Here is a 23,380-nt window from a genome sequence, read left to right as displayed (position 1 = left end):
TTGATTGATACAGACTAAACAGTCAGCCCAAAAAAAGACTAGCCTGTTAGAAGAGAAAACTCATTTAATCTATATACTCCACATATGGATGTCAATCGGGCCGGCCCGTTGGGTTTCGGGCCAACCCTACTCGGGTTGCTGGTCAATCGGGTGCGGGCTAATCAGGTTGTGTTTCTATCGGGTTATAAAAGTTCAACCCTAACCCTAAAAGCTCGGGTTTCGGGCTAGCCCAACAGGTTGATCGGGTTGTTACCGCTAATATTAACATGCGATCAATTCAATAAATAATTATTAAAATTAGTTATATTCATACAATGTAAAACATTTAATTATGATATATTTGAGATATATGCTTAAACTCAATCATAAACATGATCAAATACTAATATTTGAGATATTTCATGGAATTTTAATGCATGGTTTAGAAATTTAAATATTTTTTAGTGAATTTGACATTTTTAATTTATTTATTAATTATTATATTAATAAAAATTTAATATATAATTTGTATATTTAATATAAAATTGATAGTTATTTTTTTAGTTATCTATATTATAAAATTAATCAATAAAGTGTCGAATTAGGAATAAAAAATAGAACAATATAAATTTTATCGGATTTTCGGGCCAACCCATCGGGTTTCCGGGTCTGGCCCTAACGGATTGCGGGTTGATCGGGTGCGAGATAATCGAGTTTTGATTTTATCGGGCTAGAAATTTTCAGCTCTAACCCTATAAATTTGGCGGGCTATTCGGGTCAATCCACGAGTTACGGGCTACACTGACATCCCCACTAGTTGTTCTCACAACCGATGTGGGAATTGAGTTTGTAACATTCGACACTCCTTTAATGGCCAACTTCCTTGTTGGTCACTGCTGGTTCTTTGCCAGACCACCACTCCGAGTTCTCGTTGGTCACGGCGAATTCTTTGCTCGGCCACCACTCTGGGTCACCACTCTGAGTCGGCCCCAAACGTACTCGTTGGTCACGTCGAGTTCGTTGCCCAACCACCACTCTGAGTGGTTTGAGCTCTCAATAAAAGCATCAATTGATAAAGACCAAACAAGAGAACTCAATAAAAAAAAACTAACGTGTTAGGCCCATACTAGTTATTCTCACGAACGATGTGGGAATTGAGTGATACTCTCTCCATCCACGAATATGAGTCTCATTTTGTTCTGGCATAGGTTTGAAGAAATATTAAGAAAAGTGAATGAAAAAAAGTTAATAAATGATATATGGATCCCACTTGTATTTATTAGTTTTAAATGAAATGAATTGGGATTCCTATTACCATTTATAGTATAAATGAATCGAAATTCTTATTCGTAGACAGATTAAAATAGAAAAACGAGACTTCTATTCGCGGACCGAAGGAGTATTGTATTTTTCTAATTAAAATGTAATCATCCAAAAAAAATGGGTGCAATGGAGTTCGTCGTTCATTTTCGCCTGGACCATACGGTGTTTACTCTATGAGAAGTAAGATCTGAAAAAGTTTTCAAAGTCTGGTTTTTTTATGGTGATAGTTGATACAAACAACATTTGATCAGGAAAATGGATAGTGCCGCAAAAATGTGTTTGGAGTGTCTTCAACGGCGTATCGAAGCTGATTTTTCCGGCAGGCTCACCTTCCTCCACAGCGTCTCCGACTATCGGCTCCCCTTCGCCTCAGCGGCTGTCGTACAGGTTCTCTCCTCGAGTTGTAATATGTTGCCTTAGCTATTGACATATGATGGGTGACGACCTTTTCTCCCCAATCGAATGCAGGTCTCCAATTCCGACCTAGCCACGCCGCCGCAATTCGTTTTCAATTATATGCCTTATCGCACCACCGATTGCTTCTCAAAATACGTGTATGTTGGATTTCGCCTCTATTTATTTTTTCAAAGTTGGGGGAACTGATTTTGTTTACAAATTGAATGTATGCAGTGATGAATTTTGTGTAATTGAAGGAGACATCACAGAGTCATCGTCTACTGTGAAGCAAGTTCAAGCAGAGGTCAGTGTTGGAATTTCTAGTGATACAAGTTCTGATTTTGATACTGCATCAACTGAATGCCGCCATTTCTCCAATGGTCGCGTTCTTGATGGTTGTGCAACGTGTAAAATTTCCACTAGGTTTTCTTGCTCGAGGGCAATTACTTCATTGGCTCCAACTGCACTCATCGGCCATGTATCCTTTGAGTTATTTGAAGAAATTGCTTCGAGTTTCTCATCTGGCTCATTTGAAGGCCAGCTTTTGCATTCACTGTGTCAACTTATAGAGGGAAAATCTGCTGGACGAGACGGTGCAAACTTTCTCAGTTTGCTGGGGCTGCCATCATTTAAAGAGAATGGCTTTCCTGGCTGCATAAGGCATCCAAACATTTGTCCAATTTTAGGAGTGCTAAAGTCACCTACAGATATTTGTCTGGTGCTTCCAAAGACACCATTTACCCTCGAAAACATTATGCACTACAGCCCTGCTGCCTTACAATTTGATTGGAAGATACAATTTCTTATCTACCAGCTGCTTTCAGCTCTATCTTACTTGCATGGTCTAGGCATTGCTCATGGGAATTTAAGCCCCTCCAACATTCTGCTGACGGACACATCTTGGTGTTGGTTGCAAATTAGTGAGAAGCAGCTGCTGAACACAGCTTTGGATCCAAGTGGCAAGTCTCTTGAGCTTTCTGCTGGTAGTCATTGTTTCGAAGGCTGTCCATCCCATGCCCTTTATGCTGATTTGAGTCTCTTAAACTCTGTAAATTGGCAATCTTGTTTCTATAGCTGGTGGAAAGGGGAGCTGAGCAATTTTGAGTATCTTCTCGTTTTAAACAGATTGGCAGGAAGGAGGTGGGGTGACCACACATTTTACTCAGTCATGCCTTGGGTTATTGATTTTAGTGTCAAACCTGATGAAAATAACATTGCTGGTTGGAGAGATCTTAGCAAGAGTAAGTGGCGCTTAGCAAAAGGTGATGAACAATTGGATTTCACTTACTCCACATCTGAAATGCCTCATCATGTGTCTGATGAGTGCCTTTCTGAACTCGCTGTTTGCAGTTATAAGGCCAGGAGGTTGCCTTTGAGTGTTTTAAGACAAGCTGTTCGTTCAGTTTATGAACCCAATGAGTACCCTTCTAACATGCAAAGATTGTACCAGTGGACACCTGATGAATGTATTCCTGAATTTTATTGTGATCCCCACATATTTAACTCTCTGCATTCTGGTATGCCTGATTTGGCTGTGCCTTCATGGGCAGGAACTTCAGAGGAGTTCGTTAAGCTGCATCGAGATGCTCTTGAAAGCAATCGAGTTTCCCTCCAAATGCATAAATGGATTGACATCACCTTTGGCTACAAAATGTCTGGTGAAGCCGCTATTGCTGCTAAGAATGTGATGTTGCCAGCATCAACCTCCAATGTACCAAGGTCTACAGGCCGCCGCCAGCTTTTTAGCCAACCTCACCCTCCACGTCAAATTGCTCGTAGGAAAACTCATCACAACAACAACGGGCAACCTGAAAACAATAGTCAATCAGAAGTAGACTCTGTTGAGGGTGGGGATTTTCTTATTAAGACTAATCATTTAAATAAATTGGAAGAAGCAACTTCTTTCTGTGAGAAATCATGGCATTTAGATCCTTGTTATAATGTTCATTCTAGTGACTGTTTGAAGAATAACACCAGTGAAAATGAACTTTCGACTGATATTGGTAGAAATGTATCACCTAGAAAACCTGACTCTACAAGGAACTACTGTGAGAAATCAACTATCGACTCAAATTCTCTTCTTGAGAATATTGAGGAGGGTGATGACTCAGTTGGTTATCAAGAATTAATGCTTTGGAGGCAAGCGTGCTCCCCCAAGATAAATTCCAAAAGAGCTGCAGATGATATATTTTCTGTTGGATGTATTTTAGCAGAACTTCATATGGGAAAGCCACTTTTTGGTTCGAGTTCATTGGCTTCGTATTTAGATAGTGGAATCCTACCAGGTTCAGTGCAAGATATCCCACATCATATGAAAGTTATTGTTAAAGCTTGCATTGAGAACGATTGGAAAAGGTAAGATGACCACCCCTTCTCATGTGCCTCCTTCATCCACACCCCCCCATAAAAAAGAAATAAATAAATCCACTATAACAAAATAAATAAATACAAATCTGTGTATACGGCGTGAATAGTTAAATCTATAAATTTTTCACCAGTGTTCTTTTAGCTGAACTGCTGCCTTTCCATTTACTTTCTTAGGAGGCCTTCTGTCAAATGCCTTCTAGAGTCTCCTTACTTCCCAAAATCAGTGAAATCATCCTACTACTTTTTAGCCGCATTTCACGGCCTCTCAAGAAATGATTTGCGTCTTCAATATGCTGCAACATTTGCAAAACAAGGAGCATTGAAAAGAATGGGAGCTTTTGGTGCTGCGATGTGTGCTCCTTATTGCTTACCTCTCATAGTAACTTCTGCTTCAGATGCCGAAGCTGAATGGGCTTATTTGCTGCTGGCAGAATTCCTTAAATGTCTGAAATCAGAAGCAGTGATGAAATTTGTTGTGCCATCTGTCCAGAGAGTTCTGCAGGCATGTTAGATCACTTTTATTCATATGTTTTGTTCCCTCTGGTTCTAATTTTATGTTGTTTTTCTTTTAGGGTACAGGGTACTCACACTTGAAGGTTTCTCTTCTTCAAGGCTCATTTATGCAGGATCTATGGAATAGGATTGGGAAACAAGCATACTTTGAGACAATACACCTGCTTATTATATCAAATTTGTGCATTGCTCCTCATAAAAGTTCAACATCTGCAGCTTCTGTTCTGCTGATTGGGTTTAGCGAAGAGCTTGGTGTGCCAGTTACAGTTCATCAGGTTTAGTGTCTCGTGATGTAAATGCAACCAAATCTATCCTAGAAGGATTAAAAATACTCCATGTTTATGTACTGAATACTGTTATTCAATTGCGCAGACGATTTTGCCTCTAATGCTCTCTTTTGGAAAAGGAATATGCAATGACGGAATTGATGTGTTGATTAGAATTGGTATGTTCCTGATATTTGGATGCTAAACTTTTTTGTTTCCAAAAATGTGCGGTCAAGTTACAAAGTAGTTTCTCTTGATATATAGGTGGACTTATTGGGGAAAAGTTCGTTGTGAAACAAATTCTGCCATTGTTAAATACTGTCGTCAATTCATGTATCTGTACTTTGAGTGTTAGTAAACCTGAACCTGTTCAGAGTTGGGGCTCTTCGGCGCTGATAGATTGTCTGACAACACTAGATGGTCTTGTTCCTGTTTTGACAACTGAGACAATTGTTAAGGAGCTGATTGAGGTACAACTTTCGAACTACATATTTTCAGCACGGACTGAAGTAGTAACCAGAGTGAACTTTGAACTCATGCAGGACAGAGATTCCCCCTACGTTAAGATTATCATGCACCGAGACATTGGAATACAGGTGCGTCAGGTAATTCTCTATTATATTCTTAAAGCTTGAAAATTATAAGCAATTTATTTATGTTTTATTGGCATGTCATTCACACATTGCAAGGATTGTTAGTACTTCCCTTTTTATATATATTTTGTTCGTGAGTGTGCTTCCACGGTTCCACCTCTTATGTATATTAGGATCAATCCTGATTTGTTGACTTTCAGTATTTTTTTGGAAAATGTCCCCAGATTGCATTTTCTCTTCAAAAAACCCCAAACTTTGCAGAAGGTTATGATTTACTTCCCACTTGATATAAGTCAACATCAGAATTCAGAACGATGAATCAACTTGTTCTTTAATCAGGCAGATCAACCCCCAAAAAATCCACCTCGGTTAAACTATAATCCATCTAAGAGTTCGGTAAGCTGACTCATAGTTTCGATGCTGAATTATGTCAAGCGGGACATAAATCAAATTTTACGCGAAATTGGGTTCTTGAAGAGAAAATGTAAATCCAGAGACATTTTTTTCTTTCGAAAAACACTGAAAGTTGGAAAAAAGAAATAGATTTATTATGTATTCTATACATATAAGGGCTGGATAAAATAAACACTCATTTTAGAATAGAAAACTAGGGATCAGTTTTGGCCCACAGTGATTTCATTACTTTGCTTAATGAATTCATAGTTCTAAATTCGAATTCCATGAGGGGTGGAAATTTCCAGGTTTTTTATTTCATTATTTTTCACATCGAAGTCATATGTTTCTGTTAGAGAAAAGTAGTGAGGGAGAAGACAATGAATTGTGTTGAACTTGCGAATGTGATTTGAATAACAATTGGAAAGAGAATTAGTTGATAACTCCTTCAAATGAAGGCCGGCAGCAACATTCGCCCACAATACAAATTATATGCCCAACCTACCACTCTAATCTCCTAGGATTTATGTATATAATTCCTACCAAAGTTGAAAGAGACGACAATCATAATATGTAGCATTAACAGCTGCACTCCACCACCAATTATCAACTGCCGAGTAATTATTCCCCACTAACTCCAACTTCAAGCTCCATCAATAAATGACAACAACTCCACCTCCAAGTAACAGTTGCCTGTATTAATGCATATCAGTTTCACAGAGAATAAGCTATGCTTTACGGTATGTCATTCCTATTTTAAACAGTGTTTTAACCTTATCTTTCCCTATATTTATGCATAGAACTATATGCTGGCAGCTTTATCCATTAGGAAGGTTTCCTGTCCGGTAAAATAAATGATTTCCTTAAATGAAGAAAATGATTTGCTTAAATATATGAAAACATATTTGCTTGCCTATAACAGACTGATACAATATCAGAGTGATAGATGGGCTTGCCATATCCATTCGCTAATATCTCAGCATACGAAGCATATCACGCAATTGACATGATAACAATGAAGAAGTTGCTGGAAAATAATGGAGAGTTGAAAGATAGAAGAAAATTAAGATAGAAAATAAACACAGATAAATTATATAAAAGATAAATACTCCTCCTATGACTAGAGGCCATCCTCGGAAGAGGCCACAACAAAAGTAGTTGAATTAAACTTCATTTCTGAACACCGCAAAAGTACAGAGCAAAGCCTTATATATAACACCTCGATAAAAACTCCGATCTGAATAAAACTAAAAGCTAAATACTATTAAACTCTAGGATATAAGCTTATCTCTAACAAACTAATAGTAACAATTGCATAAATAATACTATCTCCGCTATCTCGGGTTTTAAGAAATGTAAAGAAAATGGCAGGATAAAATTAGTGGAATGTGGGTCATACTTTTATATATCAGGTTTATAATTAAATATGAGTCGAATGTGGAGTCCATTTACCAAAATTAGTTATAAGATAAATGAGATGTATTTCTGGACGGACCGAAAAGGAAATACTCCCTCCGTCCGCGAATAGGAGTCCCGTTTTTCCATTTTAGTCCATCCGCGAATAGGAGTCCCAGTTCACTTTTATCATAAATGATAATAGGGTGCCACATTCCACTAACTCATTCCACTCACATTTCATTTAAAACTATTTAAAACTAATATATACAAGTGAGACCCATATTCCACTATCTCTTTTTCACCCACTTTTCTTAACATTTCTTAAAACCCGTGCCGCCAAGGAATGAGACTCCTAATGGCTGACGAAGGGAGTATGAGACAAGTAATTGTGGACAGAGGGAGTAATAACTAATAAAGTATAATGATACATATCTATATTTCTGTTCACTCTTTTTTCTCTCTTTACCTAATACAAGGCTTAAATTAAGGATATTTACGTACTCCCTCCGTCCCATAGAAATAGACAAAATTCCTTTTTCGTCCATCCCATACAAATAGTCCATATCCATTTATGGTAACTTTTTTGTCCTATTTTACTTTATCATTTATGGGCCCCACCATCTACTACATTATTTCAATTGCTTTTTTCTCCTTCTCTCTTACTTTATCAATTAGGCATTAAAACCCGTGCTATCCCCATTAAGCCTATTTCTATGAGACGGAGGGAATACGTGATTTCCTTCTTTGTGCATGAATTAGATTCTTTGTCTGGGGTTTTGAAGGCTGGATGTAGAAGGTCTCAATCTTATTATTGTCATTGTCTTAAATTAAGAATGTTTACATACATGATTTCTGCCTTTGTGCATGAATTAAATTCTTTTTCCCCTGGTTTAAAGGTTGGAGGTAGAAAGTCTCAATCTTATTATTATCACTGAATCTTGTACTCCCTCCGTCCCATAAAAATAGAGACTTTTGGGACGGCACAGGTTTTAATGCATAATTGGTAAAGTATGAGAGAGATAGAAAGGAAAAGTTATTGGAGTATGTTAGTGGAGAATGGGGTCTTCCTCATAAGAGAGAAAGAAGTTACCAAAAATAGAAGTGGACTAGTTTTATGTGACGGATCAAATTGGAAAGAGTGTCTATTTTTATGGGACGGAGGGAGTATATGAGTTATTCAGCAAATTTTCATAATCATAACATGATATCAGTCCAGCAGATCCAGTTTGTGACCTGTGGCATTACTCTCTGTATTAGTAGTAGGCATTGAAAGTTTAGCATTATCAAACATCGTGCCTACTGTTTACTTTGTTTGGCAGAATGCTACCAAGAGTCTTATCAGAGTTTGCCAGCAGATTGGCCCAGATTCAACTGCATTGCATGTTCTGCCAAACCTAAAGGAGTTATTCGATGAGTTTGCTTTTTCTCAGAAGAACACATATTCTGTCAATTTGACTGGGAACATGTCAGGGTCTAAAGTGAAAGTGGGTGAGGAAGATTGCATTGAAAACCGAATGGACTTGTGGTGAGTCTCCATCTCCTTCTAATTAATTGTTGATTAAAGATGCCGATGCGTAAGCTTAGATACAAGTATAAGAAAGTGACTCTCGGCAGGTTACTTTTATATCCTCAATTTGCTTCTCTACTTGGAATAGAGAGACTCCGCCAGTGCTGTGCTACATGGTTGCTCATTGAGCAGTTCCTTTTACGACATCATAATTGGAGGGTATGATATTTTATTCTTACTAATTTTGTTCGCATAATATAATATAATCTAAATTTTTTAGCCATTGCCGGAAATATTGTGTACCCAAGCTGAAGAGGGAAATTAAACTTATAGTAATGTACTTGTTCAAAGTAGAGTAACTAACCACTAAACCAGTATAGTAATTCTTCAACAAACAGTGCCAGATTTTGAATTACTAATGCTACTAAATTAACTTCTGTTCTTTGCACTTAGACCTTTGTTTTTCAGTGGGAATGTGCAGGGGATTCCTATCGAAGTGTTCCAGATAGCCCAAGTGGTAGAAGACTCTCTCAGAAGGGCTCAGCATCTGAAAACACATCTGCTAAACTCTTACTCAATGGGGTTGGATGGTCAAGACCACAATCACAGGGTAAAAAGAGTACCAAAACCATCACACCGAGTAAAAGTATGTATGAGTTGTACCAGAATCCGGCTGAGAGGATTGGAACAACTTCAAGTTTAGGACTGCAGGAACCTTGGTATTGGTTTCCTAGTCCTGCATCTAATTGGAATGGGCTTGATTTTGCAACTCGTGCTGGAGGTCTAAAGGATGAACTTCCATGGAAAATCAGAGCATCTATCGTACAATCTGTTCGTGCACATCATGGAGCTCTGAGATCTTTTGCTGTTTGTCAGAATGAGTATACTGTTTTCACAGCAGGTGTTGGGCCAGGATTCAAAGGAAATATTCAGAAGTGGGATTTGTCAAGGGTGTACTGCATGTCAAGCTATAATGGTCATGATGAGGTTTGTGTCAGTGATACCTATATGCATCTTACTAGTTTATTAGTTGTTTAGTTGTCATTAGTTTGTTAAAGATAAGTTTATCTCTTAGAGTTTTATTTGGATTAGGAGTCTTTGTTTGATTAGGAGTCTAGTATATATCTTTAGAGTTTTATTGAAGTTGAAGTCTTTTATAGTCTCTAAAATAGGGCTTTGTTCAGAATTAAAGTTTGGTTCAATTATTTTTGCTGTGGCTTTTTCGGAGGATGGCCTCTTAGTCATAGGAGGAGTATTTAACTTTTATTATATTCATCTTATTTTTTTCGTTCCATGTCTTCTTCGTTGTTATCATGTCAATTGTGTGACATGCTTCGTATGCTGAGATATTAGTGAATGTTTATGGTAAGCCCACCTATCACTCTGTATCAAATGGTGTGGTGAACGTACCTTGCGGGAGGGAGTATGTAGTATGTACCTTGCATGAGGGAGAACATTGACGGATCAGAGAAGGCGATTGAGGATCTGTACGCAGACGTGCGGGGAGACTTCCAGATGGTGCTCCTAACCATCCGCCCCCACCATTGCTTGCGAAAGTAGCCCCCGCCCACGTCTTTTCCCATAGAGATTTCAACTTACAATGCAACAAGTAAACCAGCCACTCTGTTGCAGTCATGCCCTCCGCCACCGCCACCACTACCACCTCAGCGCAAGAAATTCCATTACTTGTGGTTCCACCTCCTGACATTGCGCTAGCACCCCTGCAGTCCAACCCTCCTCAACCACCACCACCACAGTTTGGGACAACACCTTAGATGTTGTCGCCACAGCCTGCCGCAATCGCGGTTAGTTTTGGTGCAATCGTGCCTCACTGTGCCACAGCCACCACCCTAACCATAGACACTGTCGCTACCTCCATTCTATCCATTGTCCTCCATCCAACTGCCCACGCCCGCGGCTTCGGCTCTTTGTGCAGTTTTCGTTCCTTGCTCTTTTGGAGTTTCAGCGGATATAAACATTGACTCATGTTACCAAGCATGAGCCCCTGTGGTCAGTTTTCACTGCAGCCTTGTGGGCAAGGCTGTTTCGACAGCAGGAGTAATGATACTGATAGAAATCTTAGTAGTTTATGAGCTATTTAGATGTCATTAATTTTTATACTAAGTTTATCACTTAGAGTTTTATTTTGTTTTCGAGTCTTTGTTTGACCAGGAGCCTAGCCTAGTATTTATCTTTGAGTTTTATTCAAGTTGCAATCTTTTTATAAATAGGGCTTTGTTCCCTAGTTTTGCATTATTCAGAAACAAGGTTTGGTTCAACTCTTCTTCGTTGTTATCATATCAATTTTGCTATATGCTGAGATATTAGGGAATGTTTTTGGTATGCCCGCCTATCACTCCGTATAAGTCGTAGCCTATTGGTTAAGTTACTTTTTTGTGTAATAACTTGATTATCTAGATAACAACTAAGAGATCAACCATTATGCAACATGAATGCAGCATTAACTTCTTCAATCTGCGTATTCACAAGTTTCCCTTCTACTTTCTTTTCCTTATTCAAGTCTTTAAAATAAATAACCTGAAATCTGTAGTGTAAATTCCTTTGAAGTAAGAGTAAAGGTCAATTTTAGTCCTAAACATATGACCAAAATATGAATTTGGTCTAAAACATCATTTTTTGTAAAACAAGTCAATAGCAAATGAAATCCTTGTCGAAGTTGTCCTTTTTTGACAGTTCCGTCAAAACACTAACAGTGCAATTAGCGTTGACTGGTAGTTTTTTTGTCAGAACCGTCAAAAAAGGATTGCTTTGGCGACATTTTCATTTGTTATGGACCTGTTTTTCAAAAAGTGAATGTTTTGGGCCAAATTTGTATTTTGGTCATATGTTTAGGACCAAAATTGACCTTTACTTGAAGTAAACACAACCAATCCCTAAACCCTGAACTATTGATAAATTCGCATCCTTTCCACAGTAACCGGTTTATAAAAGACAATATGAACTATATGTTCCCAGATTCCATCTAGTTCCAATTTTCTGTGTCTGGATGAGATATGGTGTGTGCATTTTCTGTTTCTCTTGCTTCCTTTTTCCAAATGGTTCTGTTGCCAAATTATGTGTAAAGTTGCCATATGTCTATTTTGGATTGCTTTTCGTTTACCTCTGAAGTTAATATTAACTATTCTTGGTTGGGCATGTTCTTTGTTGTGAATTTTGCTTAAGATTCTACACATTATTTAATGCATAATGGTTGGAATGATGGTTGTTGACATTTGCATGGTCTGTTACAGAGTTGCTTCATCTAATAAACTCCTTTAGCTTTGGTGCTCCATGTGAATCCTAAAAAGACACTTGCAAGTTGGAAATTCTTATGCCTCTGTTATTGCCTGATTCCTTTGACAGGTTGTAAATGACATTTTCGATTTGGCATCCTCTGGACGTGTAGCTTCTTGTGATGGAACAGTACATATATGGAATGGACAGACTGGAAGACTAATTTCTATCTTCTCTGAACGATCTTTGGCATCCTCGACACAATTGGCAGAAAGAGATGAAGATAACATGCTTCATTTTAATCCATTACCAAGTGGAATGCTTAGTAGTGCTTTTCATGGGAATTCTTACACTACTATGGACTATCTGGGGTTCAGCGATAGACTTATTGTGGGTACTGGAAATGGATCTCTAAGGTACTTGAATAATTTGACCACAAATACACTTTGTATCCATCACATTCTTATCTAATTGACTATTTTGGGCACAGATTCATTGATGTCAATCAAGGTCAGAAACTTCATCTATGGAGGAGTGAATGTGTTGATTCTGGTTTCCCTCCCATTATTTCATCCATTTGCTCATCTAGCTCTGTTAGAATGTCTCCCGAGGAAAGTATGGGATTTCCGTCGTGGATTGCAGCTGCGTCCAGCACTGGGCAATGTAGGCTGTTTGACTTAAGAAGTGGAAAGATTATTTCTTCATGGCAGGCTCATGATGGATATGTGACAGAGGTATGGACTGGTATGAGTATCCAAATGCTTAAAAGATAATAGTGTTTTGACATGAAATTTTGAATTGTTGCAGCTGGCTGCAACTGCAGATTATCAGCTTGTTTCTAGTTCTCTTGACAAGACTCTGCGAATATGGGATTTGAGAAGGTAATCCTTGAGCTTAAGTAATTGTGTTGCTTACAGTAAGATGCTGTTTGCTTAGGGGTATAGCTAATGTATGTTGATAGGAATTGGAGCTCGGAACAGAGAGTATTCAGAGGATACAGCGACGGGGTTTCTGGTTTCTCAGTGTGGGGGCAAAACATAATCTCAATATGTAGAAATAAAATCGGCCTTTCTTCTTTACAAAGCCATGCCGATGAAGTAAGTCTCTCTCTCTCTCTCTCTGGTGATGGATTTGATTTTATTTGATTTGATTTGATTAGATTAGTATGTAATGCAACAGGATGGGCATTATCGTGCGAGCCTTCAGCATGTGTACATGGCAGATGGGGAAGCAAAGAATGCATCGGTGCTGTCTGCAATTACTATTCTACCCTTTTCGCGCCTTTTTCTTCTAGGAACAGAAGACGGCTATTTGAAAATTTGTTGTTAGTACCATTTTCATATACGAAACACCCTGGCCTCGTATTTAGTAGGAATTTCTGAGCCCACGGCCAAATTGTAAAACAACAACAACAAAAAACTACTTTTATTGTTATTCACTACTTGAGTTGATGAAAATAATTATTTCGAATATTTTGGGAATTTCACTTAATTATATTGAAACAGTTGAATGTACCCTCTTTCATGCGGAATTGTAAAAAATGAAGGAGAAACAAGAGAATCATCGCGCTTTTATGTTTATGATTCTTACCTTCGACCATCGTTGCTGGGCTTTTGCAAATTGAATTACTTTATATTTCCTCTGTTTCAAGAAATATGACATCTTCCTTGAGCAGTATGGGTTTATGCAATTTTATTTTATTTCTTAACTGGGGAGAGAGTAAAGTACAATAGTATATAAAGTAGATATAAAAATATTTCTACTTTTAGTAAGGGGTAATCTTGATTGGGACAAAAAAAAAGTAAGTCATCTTCAAAATAGATTAAGAACTAGATTAATTTGTAGCTTGTCAAATAAGAAGTGACTTGGACAAAAAGAAACTAGTGGCTGGGTAGATAAATGTTTGGATTTTTGCGATTACTTTTTACAGGGGTTGCTGACTATCAAAAGCTTAGGCCATCCACTACGATGTCTCTATATCGTCCCTTTAACTACTATTTGAGGGCCCCACTGTACTTTTTTACTCCATCCCTTAACTAAGGAACGGAACCTGCAACCCTCCATCCCTTAACCGTCCCTTAAATTACTATTCATTCAATTTCATTTTTTAATTTTATTTTCAATTAAAACAAACACACTTCATTAAAATTAAAATATCATTAACACATAAAATAAAAATATAACTTAAAATTTTAAAAAATAAAAAAAGACATAATTAAAATCCTAAAATATTAAAAATGACTTAATTTAAAATACAATTTTATAGAGACATCCTTGAATATTTTATGTTTCACTTTCGATGTGGGACAAAATCATTCAAGGATGTCTCTATAAAAGAGAAACAACCAAGAATGATTTTGTCCCACATCGAAGTGAAACATAAAACATTCAAGGATGTCTCTATAAAAGAGAAACAACCAAGAATAATTTTGTCCCACATTGAAGTGAAACATAAAACATTCAAGGATGTCTCTATAAAAGAGAAACAACCAAGAATGATTTTGTCCCACCTCGAAAGTGAAACATAAAACATTCAAGGATGTCTCTATAAAAGAGAAACAACCAAGAATGATTTTGTCCCACATCGAAGTAAAACATAAAACATTCAAGGATGTCTCTATAAAAGAGAAACAACCAAGAATAATTTTGTCCCACATTGAAGTGAAACATAAAACATTCAAGGATGTCTCTATAAAAGAGAAACAACCAAGAATGATTTTGTCCCACCTCGAAAGTGAAACATAAAACATTCAAGGATGTCTCTATAAAAGAGAAACAACCAAGAATGATTTTATCCCACATCGAAAGTAAAACATAAAACATTCAAGGTTGTCTCTATAAAAGAGAAACAACCAAGAATGAGTTTGACTCACATCGAAAGTGAAACATAAAACATTCAAGGTGTCTCTATAAAAGAGAAACAACCAAGAATGAGTTTGTCCCACATCGAAGGTGAAACATAAAACATTCAAGGTTGTCTCTATAAAAGAGAAACAACCAAGAATGAGTTTCATAAATTCGCAAGCCATCAAATATATATGGGCTATTATGAATTTCTTGTATTCATTTATTTGTAAAAATTGTTTTTAAATATAAAAACAATTTTTATAAATTAAAAGTATTTTTTTTAAATTTGATTTTTTTAAAAAAAATTGATTTATTGCGTCAGCGTGGCGACGCCTACTCGCAGGCCGGCGAGTGGGCGTCACGCATAGCGCAGGGGCGCGCCTTGTCGCCACGGCGCGTAGCGTGACAGCTCGTCCCGTGTCTCGCAGGCACGGGTCGCGGGATCGGGACGGGCGCGGGACGGGACGATGTGCCGCAACGCGTAGCGCGAGCGTTCCGTCCCTCCGCGACGGAACGCGTGACGGTGGCGGCCGCGTTGCGGGTGCCCTTATTACGTGAAATCCGAAAACTTCTGGATGAGTATCTGGCATCTGTAACGAATTCTTTCTGGTTAAAGAATCTCTTTTTAGTTGATCTAGAACAATTAGGAACAAACTTCCTCATCGTTAATATGGTTGCTCGCAGCATCCGCGTTCCCAAAGGCACCCAAAGAGGATCCGCGGCATGTCAAGCCCTAGTAAGGTTCTTCGCTTTGCGTCAAATTACACAATATTATGCCTTGAAGGGGACTTTAACCTCCACGCTCTTTGGCACGAGATTTTAGGTCTCCTCCGATAAAATAAGAACCACCCCCACATTCAAGCCCATTTTCTTACCATTAGCAAGGAATTAGTGAAAATTGTAACAGGTGCTAATGTGGGACCATCCAACTTAACTCCGTTTTATGGGCTGAGGGAATACTACACTATAATGAAAGTAATAACATGTGTTGCGTATCTTCTCGACAGGCTTTGGCCACAGCAGGCGACGCGCATGAAAGCGTACACGCCGACATGGCCCTCTCTCTGTCTCTCTCATTAACTTATGTGTCAGAAGGGGGCTATAAACTTATTTATACGACAACACGGCCATCTCAATCTCTCTCTATGTCATTAATTAATGTCTCAAACGTTGGGACTATAAGCTTATTTACACACTAAATCCAATTTTGTCATTTATGCATAAAAAAGGAGCGAATCTATATTCATTTATACATTTACACCCTATATTAATTTATACACTAATCACACAAATTCGGACACATCAAGTTGGCGCGCCCCAGTTTGTGGGGCGAACACTAGGAGTGCTTAAATGGTTCTTCAGTTCTCGATTAACCGGTATTGGAACCAGAAACAACCGGTTAATTAAGGAACCGGAACTAGAAAACCGGTTCTGGTACGAGTTCCATTTATTAAAAAAACTGGTTCCGGTTTTCTAACTGGGAACCGGATTACAATGCAGTTTTATTTTTTTATAATTTAATATACTAATAAATCTAAGTTAATTGAATTAATATTGAATAATAAAATAATTTGAAACGGTGAGTGATTTTTAGATTTAAACCTTATAAAATTTGTGAACTCTGTTTTCTGAAATATTTAAAATGTTTAAACCGTGATGCTTTGAATCTACAATTATTTCCCCAATCCAATTTAGATGAATTAACTACTATGAGTAGGACATCATAAGTTTGTTTTTCATCTCCAAAAAAGCTTATATAAATACAATATCATTTCATATGATAGAAATTTAACTTTATAACAAATTTGATCTAACAATTCATCTAACATACGATTTTAACCTGTTTGTGAATAATTTATTAATTGTTTCATTTTAAACCAAAAAGTCACAATAAGATCAATTAATATTGAAAATTCCATTGAATATTTGTTTAGCCAAAAAAAGAAAAATGAATTTCAATATTAAAACTCCTTTTTTTTAAATGAAAAATTTTAGAACTTTTTTTAAAAGAATTGCCAACATAAACTATTCGACCTACTATTTGTTAATTCATTTAATGATAGTATTACACTTGACATCATTCTTACCCATCAATTAAGGACATGAATATTATTGTATCGTTATTTTGTATTTTTTTGTGTGTTTATTTAAATTTTTAGGTATTATTTTTTATATTTCAAGATGTTGGATTATTATTATTTTAGTATTGAATTAATTAAAATTACACATAGGTTCCGGTTAGGAATCGGAACTAACCGGTTCTTAACCGTCCGATTCCAATCAATTTCGGTTCTGGAATTTAAGAAACATTGAAACTAGTTAATTGGCGACCAGTCCTATTAAAATCGGAACCAACCGAATAAGCAGGCCTAGCAAACTGGCCCACTGCCTGATTTTTTTTCGAATCGCCCTTGGGCGTCCCGCTCTTCTAGGAACACTACTTGAAGTAAGCGTTGAAAGGATAAATAGCTACATCATAAGCTTCATCAACCATCAAATTTTCTCCAGAAGTTTATTATACACTAAGACATGAAATGGTCTTCTATTTATTGCTTTTCCGACCCCCTCTTATTTCCTTTCTTCTACGTATACTTCTTTTATATTTGAGCTTAGGTACGGGCTCCTTTATTTATTAATTTTTAAATACAGTCAATTCTTTCTTTTTAAATAATTTTACTTTTATTATACGAGTTAATTAAAACTTCCTTTATTAATAAGAATTCTCTCTTTCTACCTTGCATAATCTATAAATATATAAAGCCGCAATTTTTAGCTGGCTAATTTGCTGCCAACTTTAATAAAAAAAAATTGCAATGTTATGTTAAAATATTAGAAATAATCTAGAAACGTAGTAAATATCTTTATCTTTAAGTTTATATGACAAAACAAAATTAAAAGATGTTGATACACTGATTGATCAGTTTAGGGTTAAAAACATGCGATTATATTTTATTTTTTTACCTATATACATTTAAACAAAAACAATAAAGAGTGGGACAAAATATAAAATAGACATAAGGAAGAGAACAAAACAGGAAATAATATGATAATTTTATTATTAAATTCGTTTTCAAAATTTAATTTAAAAAGGCAAAAATGTGTGCTTACTAAAAATAGAAGAGAGATGCATGAAAGAAAAGAGCAACAGAGAGTGGTAAACGAAAATGAAATGAAACGTTTGGTCCATTGATAATGAGGTGAATCGCCACCTTCAATCATTAACTGAATAAAAAAACAAAAAGACTAATTTCCAACATTTTGGAGGATAATGGTAAAGCAATGGAGTTAGCTGAGAGGCGAGAAACAGGGAAAGAAGCAGAAAGATTTGAAGAAGAAATGGAAAAAGAAGCAGGAGGTGTGGTGGGAGTAGCAGAATACCGAGATGGCTATGAAGATTTGAGAAAAAAAGAAGAAAAATGTAACGAAAACGGAAATGAAATTGAATATGAAGATGGCGCGGGTGATGATGTATGCCCCATTTGTTTGGATACCTTCACTAACCCTTGCAGATCAAATTGCGGTCACTTGTTTTGTGGCAAGTTTTCACTTCATTCATTTTTTTGATATATGCATGCAGTATAATCTTATATATGGTTTGTGTGTGTTTATTAGGGGGTTGCATCCTACAATTGTGGATGTATATATACTCAATTCAACCCTGCAAATGCCCGTTGTGCTGTTGCCGAATTGTAAATCTGGAGCTCCAAACATCTGAAGAAGCCGGTTATAGCAGTGATGTTCGAAAGGAAGTGCAGCACTACAATGGCCTCTACATCTCTGGCCTCTTTGGTGCCCTCTATGTATGAAATCTCAACAATCTTTCCAATTCCTTGTTTTCATGCTATGCTGATTTATGTGTATTTTTCCACATAATTTGTAAATTGCTGATGTTGATAACATTTACTAACAATGAGAGTTAAGGGTGTCTACCAATTGAATTTTTTTACATGTAATCTTAAATAAAACAAAGTTCCTAGAAAATCTTGACAAAAATTAAGTAAAATAAACAATGATCTTTTTTTGATGCTTTCTCATCTTCTTATAAGCACTTGATTGTGTGGAAAAGAAACAGTCTAGATATAACTTACATGTAGGGTAGAGTTCAAAAGAGTGAATTGTAAATCTGTTGTAGCTGATTAGAGTTCTGTTACAAGTTTTTAGGAATATCTTCCTTCTGGTATGTTTCCATTTGTTACTTTTTATGGGTAAATTTTGTTTGGCAGATATTACCCTTACTTATGGGGAGGGTGTTTAGAGTTGTAGTGGATCTTGATTATTTGAGATGCATCTACTACGTAATGTGCGTCATTGGGGTATGTAAGATCGTCGTTTTCGGTTACTACTTGTCTCGCTTAGCTGTACTAATATTTGTCTCTTGTAGTTGTTTCTGGGGTTACTCTATGAACGCCTAGAGTTTGAGTTTCTACCAGCTGGTATGTATCTTGGATTCAATTTCTTTTTTTCTTCATTTTGTTACCTACCTTTTTTCTCCATTGTGCTTTTTATTCTATGAACAACTAAAATTTGAGTTTCTATCAACTTTTTTTTTTATTTTTATTTTAAGGATCCAAAATTTAATTTACACAGCTGTTTAACCATGTAAATTCTGCCATACCAATATGGTAGCTCAACTATGCCTCATAACCTATGTTTCTCTAAGCTTGAAAATGAAAAACACTCAAACTAGTATTGGGTTAAGAATATATCCACACTAATGGAATAAGTAATGCATCAAAATATTTTATGTTTATTGAAACTCTGTGTATAATAGGTTTTTGTGGACAGGAGGGTTGGGAATCCAAAGAATGTTCGACCTGATTGCTAGCTTGCTTGTTGCTGCTCTTTTTCTCCTAGGTGTGGTGTATAGATGGATGCTTAAACGTCGTGCAAGGCTCTTGGTTGTGGTAGATACTTCACTCAGGAATGTCACTTGATTTTGTGCTATTTGATTGTATAGTTATTAGAATAACATTTACAGCACCATTGTTATGTGTTGCAATGATATTTTTGTACCATTTGTAGCACATATAGGTAGTTCCTAGTTACTAACTGAATGTAAAAAAGTGTGAATTTCATGTATATATAGTAGAACGTCGGTTGTAACGCTAGCATGTTTTTTTCTTACATTCCTCATTTAAATGGTGAACTATCTTCTAGTAATGTTACTTCAAATTTTATGTGTGTTCAATATATAGAGATGGGAGTTCTTGTTTTAATTATGGAATTAATATATTTAGACAATGTTAAGTTTCTTGAATAAAATAGCCGTGAGGTACAATATAGAATAACCTGAAACTGAATCTTTACTAAAGAAAAATAGTATGTTTACATTGTAAGCTTCGGTAAATTTGAAATTAGGTTTGATTTCTAATATTATAGTATAATGTGATGTTATTACATACTCCCTTCGTACCATGTTACTTGCACTTTTCTATTTCAGCTCGTCTCAAACTATTTACATTATTTCTATTTAAGTAAGACTTATGATACTTCCTCCGTCCCCAAAAAATTGACAAAGTCGTATATGACACGACTTTTAATTTGGAATTAGTAAAGTAAGAGAGATAGGAAAAATTAAGAGAGAGGGAGAAAAAAGTAGTGGAAGTAGTGGAGGTAGTGTTAGTCGATTGTGAGGTCCATATTATTAGTGGTGTGTGTTTGTTCAAAACTTTCCTTATTTAGACTTTGTCTAATTTTGGAGGACGACCAAAATGGAAAAACTAGTCTATTTTTAGGGACGACTATTTAATTAATACTATATTGGTAGTTAGTTAAGTGTTCATTATTAAGTGATTTCTCATTTGACTTAAATACTAATTTAATTACACTGAAAAATCAATCCCAAATTTACGACCTAAAAAGAAATGTGTGAGTAACATGAGACGGATGGAGTATATACTAATACCAACGTTTTAAAAATCAAATCGTCTGGTTCAGCCATGAATCTATGTTTGGTTCGGTTCAATTTGCATATTAAAATTGGTGGACTACTGAGCCATCTCATACCGAAAAATCGATTGTTAGAGTATCCACTATAAGGAGGACACTTCCCTGGACAAGCCACTTTTTTTCCTCAGCCACTTCTGATTTGTCCACGGCGACAAAAAAAAGTTTCCACAGCAATAGTGGACACTTTTTTTTGCCATATTTCACTTTATTTTATTTTTTATATATTTTAATTCAATGAAGATTAAAATTATCGGACTATACATAATTAGAAAAAAATGGCTAATTAAATGAATTAAAATTGAAAACTAAATTTTCGTCTTATTAAAGTAAGGGGAAAATTATACAACGAAAATTTCATCTATGGAAAATCACACATGTTCTTCTCGCTACACACCCTCCCCTACGTGCCCACACCTGTTCAATCAAATCGGCCTGGAGTTGGGTATGTACTGTGCTCCTGCGCATATCAGTGAAACGTTGGAGCATATATTCATTACTACATGGTACACCCATTTGTATCGGCGCAGATGCAACACCGTGACTTGTACTTGCTCCATCTTCCGGTGCCCAGCGCTCTGCAGCAAATCCTTCATCTTCTATTATCATATTGTACAATATGATATATGCTAACATAATATTCGCGACATCATCTTCGTGTCAAACTCGTACCGGGCATCATGTAATGACCCATCGCGCTTGGAGCACACCAAAAGCTCGCTCAAAATCCATCCTAGCAGCCTCTTGTTTTCGCGCAAAATATTGTTTCTTTGCTCCAACCAGTTGGCGAACTGTCTTGACGAATATTGGCCAATGAGGGTATATCCCATCTGCCAAATAGTATCCCCTGTGGTACTGTGTGCCGTTGGCTACGAATCTGATTTCTGAACCCTCCCCCCGACACTCATCATTGAAGAGAGGCGATGTCTGTAGAACGTTGATGACGTTTTTCGAACCTGCAACATCGAAATACGCATGCCAGATCCGGAAACGGTAGTCAGCAACGACTTCCAGAATGATCGAGGGATGTTTGCTTTTGAAACCAGTAGTGAACTGGCATTTCCACATCACCGGGCAGTTTTTCCACTCCCAATGCATGCAATCGATGCTGCCTATCATCCCTGGGAAACCGTACACCGAACCGTGCATTTCTAGCAGTCTCTGGCACTCATCAGAGGTTGGCTTTCGTAGGAACTCCGGACCAAAGACTTCCCGGATTCCCTTACAAAACTGCCAGAGCACCTCTAGGCTAGTCATCTCACCCATCTGTGGGTATTCGTTGAATATATCAGCCGGTCCGGCATAAGCAAGCTGCCTAATTGCAGCGGTGCATTTCTGAAAAGTAGACAGCCCGATCCGGCTAGTGCAATCACTCCGGAGAGTGAAGCACCTGTACCGCGCCGCCAGTGTCGTCGCTATATGGGTGAAGAGCTGTTGCGACATTCTGAAACGCCGACGGAAAATCTCTGGTGGGTAACGGGGGTTATCGCCAAAGTAGTCTGCCATCAGCCGCTGGTGCGCTCCGGTATGGTCTCGTGGGATTGTCCGACGATGATGAATCGCACGAGGGAGTGCTGCCGCCGCCGCCTCCGCCGCATCCTCCTTGTCGGCTTCCCTCTGCACCTCTCTTGAATAAGAGAATCTTACGCGATCATCCATTTTTCAATAGCAATGGAATCCACAAATTTTAGAGAGACAAAGTAGGAATAAAGAGTTGGAATGGTGTGAAAATAATGAGGGGAATGTGGTGTATTTATATGCAATTAAAATAAATTTTACAAAAATGGAAAAAAATATTTGTCCACCGCCGCGGCGCAATCGCCGCACAGTAGACCGCCTCGAGTTATCGCCGCGCCGCTCCCACCCCGCCGGGTCCTCGCCGAATACTCGGCGATGGCCTTTCTTCGGCCTCTCACCAGGATAATCCGGGGCGGACGTTGCCTGCACAATAGGCAGGCGCAGCTTAGGCGACTCCGGGGCGGCCGGCGTGCCGCCCCTATTGTGGATACCCTTATAGCTATTGCGACAATACCTCTACTTTCATCTAACCATATGACATCACCAACCCCTACTGCAATAACTTTTCATTTAAGTATATTCTACCTAACTATCTGTATTGCCTCAGTTCTTTTGCCTCTACAGTTGTACTCCCTTCGTCCCATGGTATATGTCACATTTTCTTTTTTAGTTTGTCCCATAAAAGATGTCACATTTTCTATTTTGGAAAAAATTTCCTCTCACATTAATTATAAAATTATATTTTCTCTCACCACTTAACACACAAAAGAACATCTCCTAAAATCTTGTGCCATCTCCCAAGTGTGCCATCTTCTTTGGGACGGAGGGAGTAGTTTTTACTAATGTTACATCCTTTCTTACACATGTCTCAACCCTAACATAGACCAATGTTGTTCTCTTTCCAAGATAAGCTTATGCCCTAGCAAGGATTTTTTATAAGAGTGTTTATAACGAATTGCTGGAATTGCTTCCGCTACATACCGTTGGTCTTCACTACCTTGCAAGAGGAATATGGTTTCATAAATCTTGTAACTTGACCATTTGTGAAAAAACAGTATTTATCAAGAATGTTCTCTGTCACGACCGCCCTTTAGGGTTAG

At 37.3% G+C, this 23,380-nt stretch overlaps 3 protein-coding genes across 6 annotated transcripts; 2 read left to right on the top strand and 1 right to left on the bottom strand.

The window, feature by feature from the left end:
• Nucleotides 1–1,439: 1,439 nt before the first annotated feature.
• On the top strand, nucleotides 1,440–13,441 carry LOC121774672 (protein GFS12). 4 transcript variants are annotated; one of them, XM_042171523.1, is made up of 17 exons: nucleotides 1,440–1,482; nucleotides 1,554–1,689; nucleotides 1,771–1,856; nucleotides 1,933–4,053; nucleotides 4,240–4,567; nucleotides 4,638–4,853; nucleotides 4,951–5,023; nucleotides 5,109–5,314; nucleotides 5,387–5,449; nucleotides 8,548–8,753; nucleotides 8,843–8,954; nucleotides 9,204–9,722; nucleotides 12,099–12,385; nucleotides 12,460–12,703; nucleotides 12,777–12,850; nucleotides 12,931–13,066; nucleotides 13,149–13,441. In XM_042171523.1, the coding sequence occupies exons 2-17, from the start codon at nucleotides 1,558–1,560 to the stop codon at nucleotides 13,296–13,298; spliced, it is 4,953 nt and encodes a 1,650-aa protein (XP_042027457.1). In that variant the 5' UTR covers nucleotides 1,440–1,482; nucleotides 1,554–1,557; the 3' UTR covers nucleotides 13,299–13,441. The 4 variants fall into 4 exon arrangements, with proteins under 4 accessions (XP_042027457.1, XP_042027458.1, XP_042027460.1 ...); XM_042171524.1 differs by having other exon boundaries at nucleotides 1,446–1,689; nucleotides 5,387–5,440; XM_042171526.1 differs by lacking the exons at nucleotides 8,548–8,753; nucleotides 8,843–8,954; nucleotides 9,204–9,722 and having other exon boundaries at nucleotides 1,446–1,689; nucleotides 5,387–5,440.
• Nucleotides 13,442–18,095: 4,654 nt separating this feature from the next.
• Nucleotides 18,096–19,750, top strand: LOC121774392 (E3 ubiquitin-protein ligase RNF170-like). The gene is made up of 5 exons (XM_042171278.1): nucleotides 18,096–18,351; nucleotides 18,429–18,616; nucleotides 19,040–19,129; nucleotides 19,198–19,249; nucleotides 19,602–19,750. Exons 1-5 carry the CDS (start codon nucleotides 18,096–18,098, stop codon nucleotides 19,748–19,750), a joined length of 735 nt encoding a protein of 244 aa, XP_042027212.1.
• A 1,690-nt stretch (nucleotides 19,751–21,440) lies between these two features.
• LOC121774391 lies at nucleotides 21,441–22,421 on the bottom strand. Its single transcript, XM_042171277.1, has 2 exons — nucleotides 22,153–22,421; nucleotides 21,441–22,077 (listed from the first exon to the last, which is right to left on the bottom strand). Exons 1-2 carry the CDS (start codon nucleotides 22,419–22,421, stop codon nucleotides 21,441–21,443), a joined length of 906 nt encoding a protein of 301 aa, XP_042027211.1.
• Between the last annotated feature and the right edge of the window lie 959 nt (nucleotides 22,422–23,380).

The sequence above is a fragment of the Salvia splendens genome, chromosome 17 (genome assembly GCF_004379255.2).
Source record: "Salvia splendens isolate huo1 chromosome 17, SspV2, whole genome shotgun sequence".
In the NCBI taxonomy this organism is placed as follows: Eukaryota; Viridiplantae; Streptophyta; class Magnoliopsida; order Lamiales; family Lamiaceae; genus Salvia; species Salvia splendens.
The sequence above is the reverse complement of the archived record's forward strand: the minus strand, read 5'-3'. Positions and strand labels throughout refer to the sequence as shown.

What these genes read in the sequence shown, in the direction of transcription:
- LOC121774672 (XM_042171523.1), top strand. Translation starts at nt 1,558, where the DNA reads ATGGATAGTGCCGCAAAAATGTGTTTGGAGTGTCTTCAACGGCGTATC. An exon ending in CTGTCCAGAGAGTTCTGCAG is followed by an intron (nt 4,568 to 4,637) that starts GCATGTTAGATC and finishes TTTTTCTTTTAG; the next exon opens with GGTACAGGGTACTCACACTT. An exon ending in TACGACATCATAATTGGAGG is followed by an intron (nt 8,955 to 9,203) that starts GTATGATATTTT and finishes TTTGTTTTTCAG; the next exon opens with TGGGAATGTGCAGGGGATTC.
- LOC121774392 (XM_042171278.1), top strand. Translation starts at nt 18,096, where the DNA reads ATGGAGTTAGCTGAGAGGCGAGAAACAGGGAAAGAAGCAGAAAGATTT. An exon ending in TTGCGGTCACTTGTTTTGTG is followed by an intron (nt 18,352 to 18,428) that starts GCAAGTTTTCAC and finishes TGTGTTTATTAG; the next exon opens with GGGGTTGCATCCTACAATTG. An exon ending in ACGTAATGTGCGTCATTGGG is followed by an intron (nt 19,130 to 19,197) that starts GTATGTAAGATC and finishes TGTCTCTTGTAG; the next exon opens with TTGTTTCTGGGGTTACTCTA.
- LOC121774391 (XM_042171277.1), bottom strand. Translation starts at nt 22,421, where the DNA reads ATGGATGATCGCGTAAGATTCTCTTATTCAAGAGAGGTGCAGAGGGAA. An exon ending in ACACTGGCGGCGCGGTACAG is followed by an intron (nt 22,078 to 22,152) that starts GTGCTTCACTCT and finishes CGCTGCAATTAG; the next exon opens with GCAGCTTGCTTATGCCGGAC.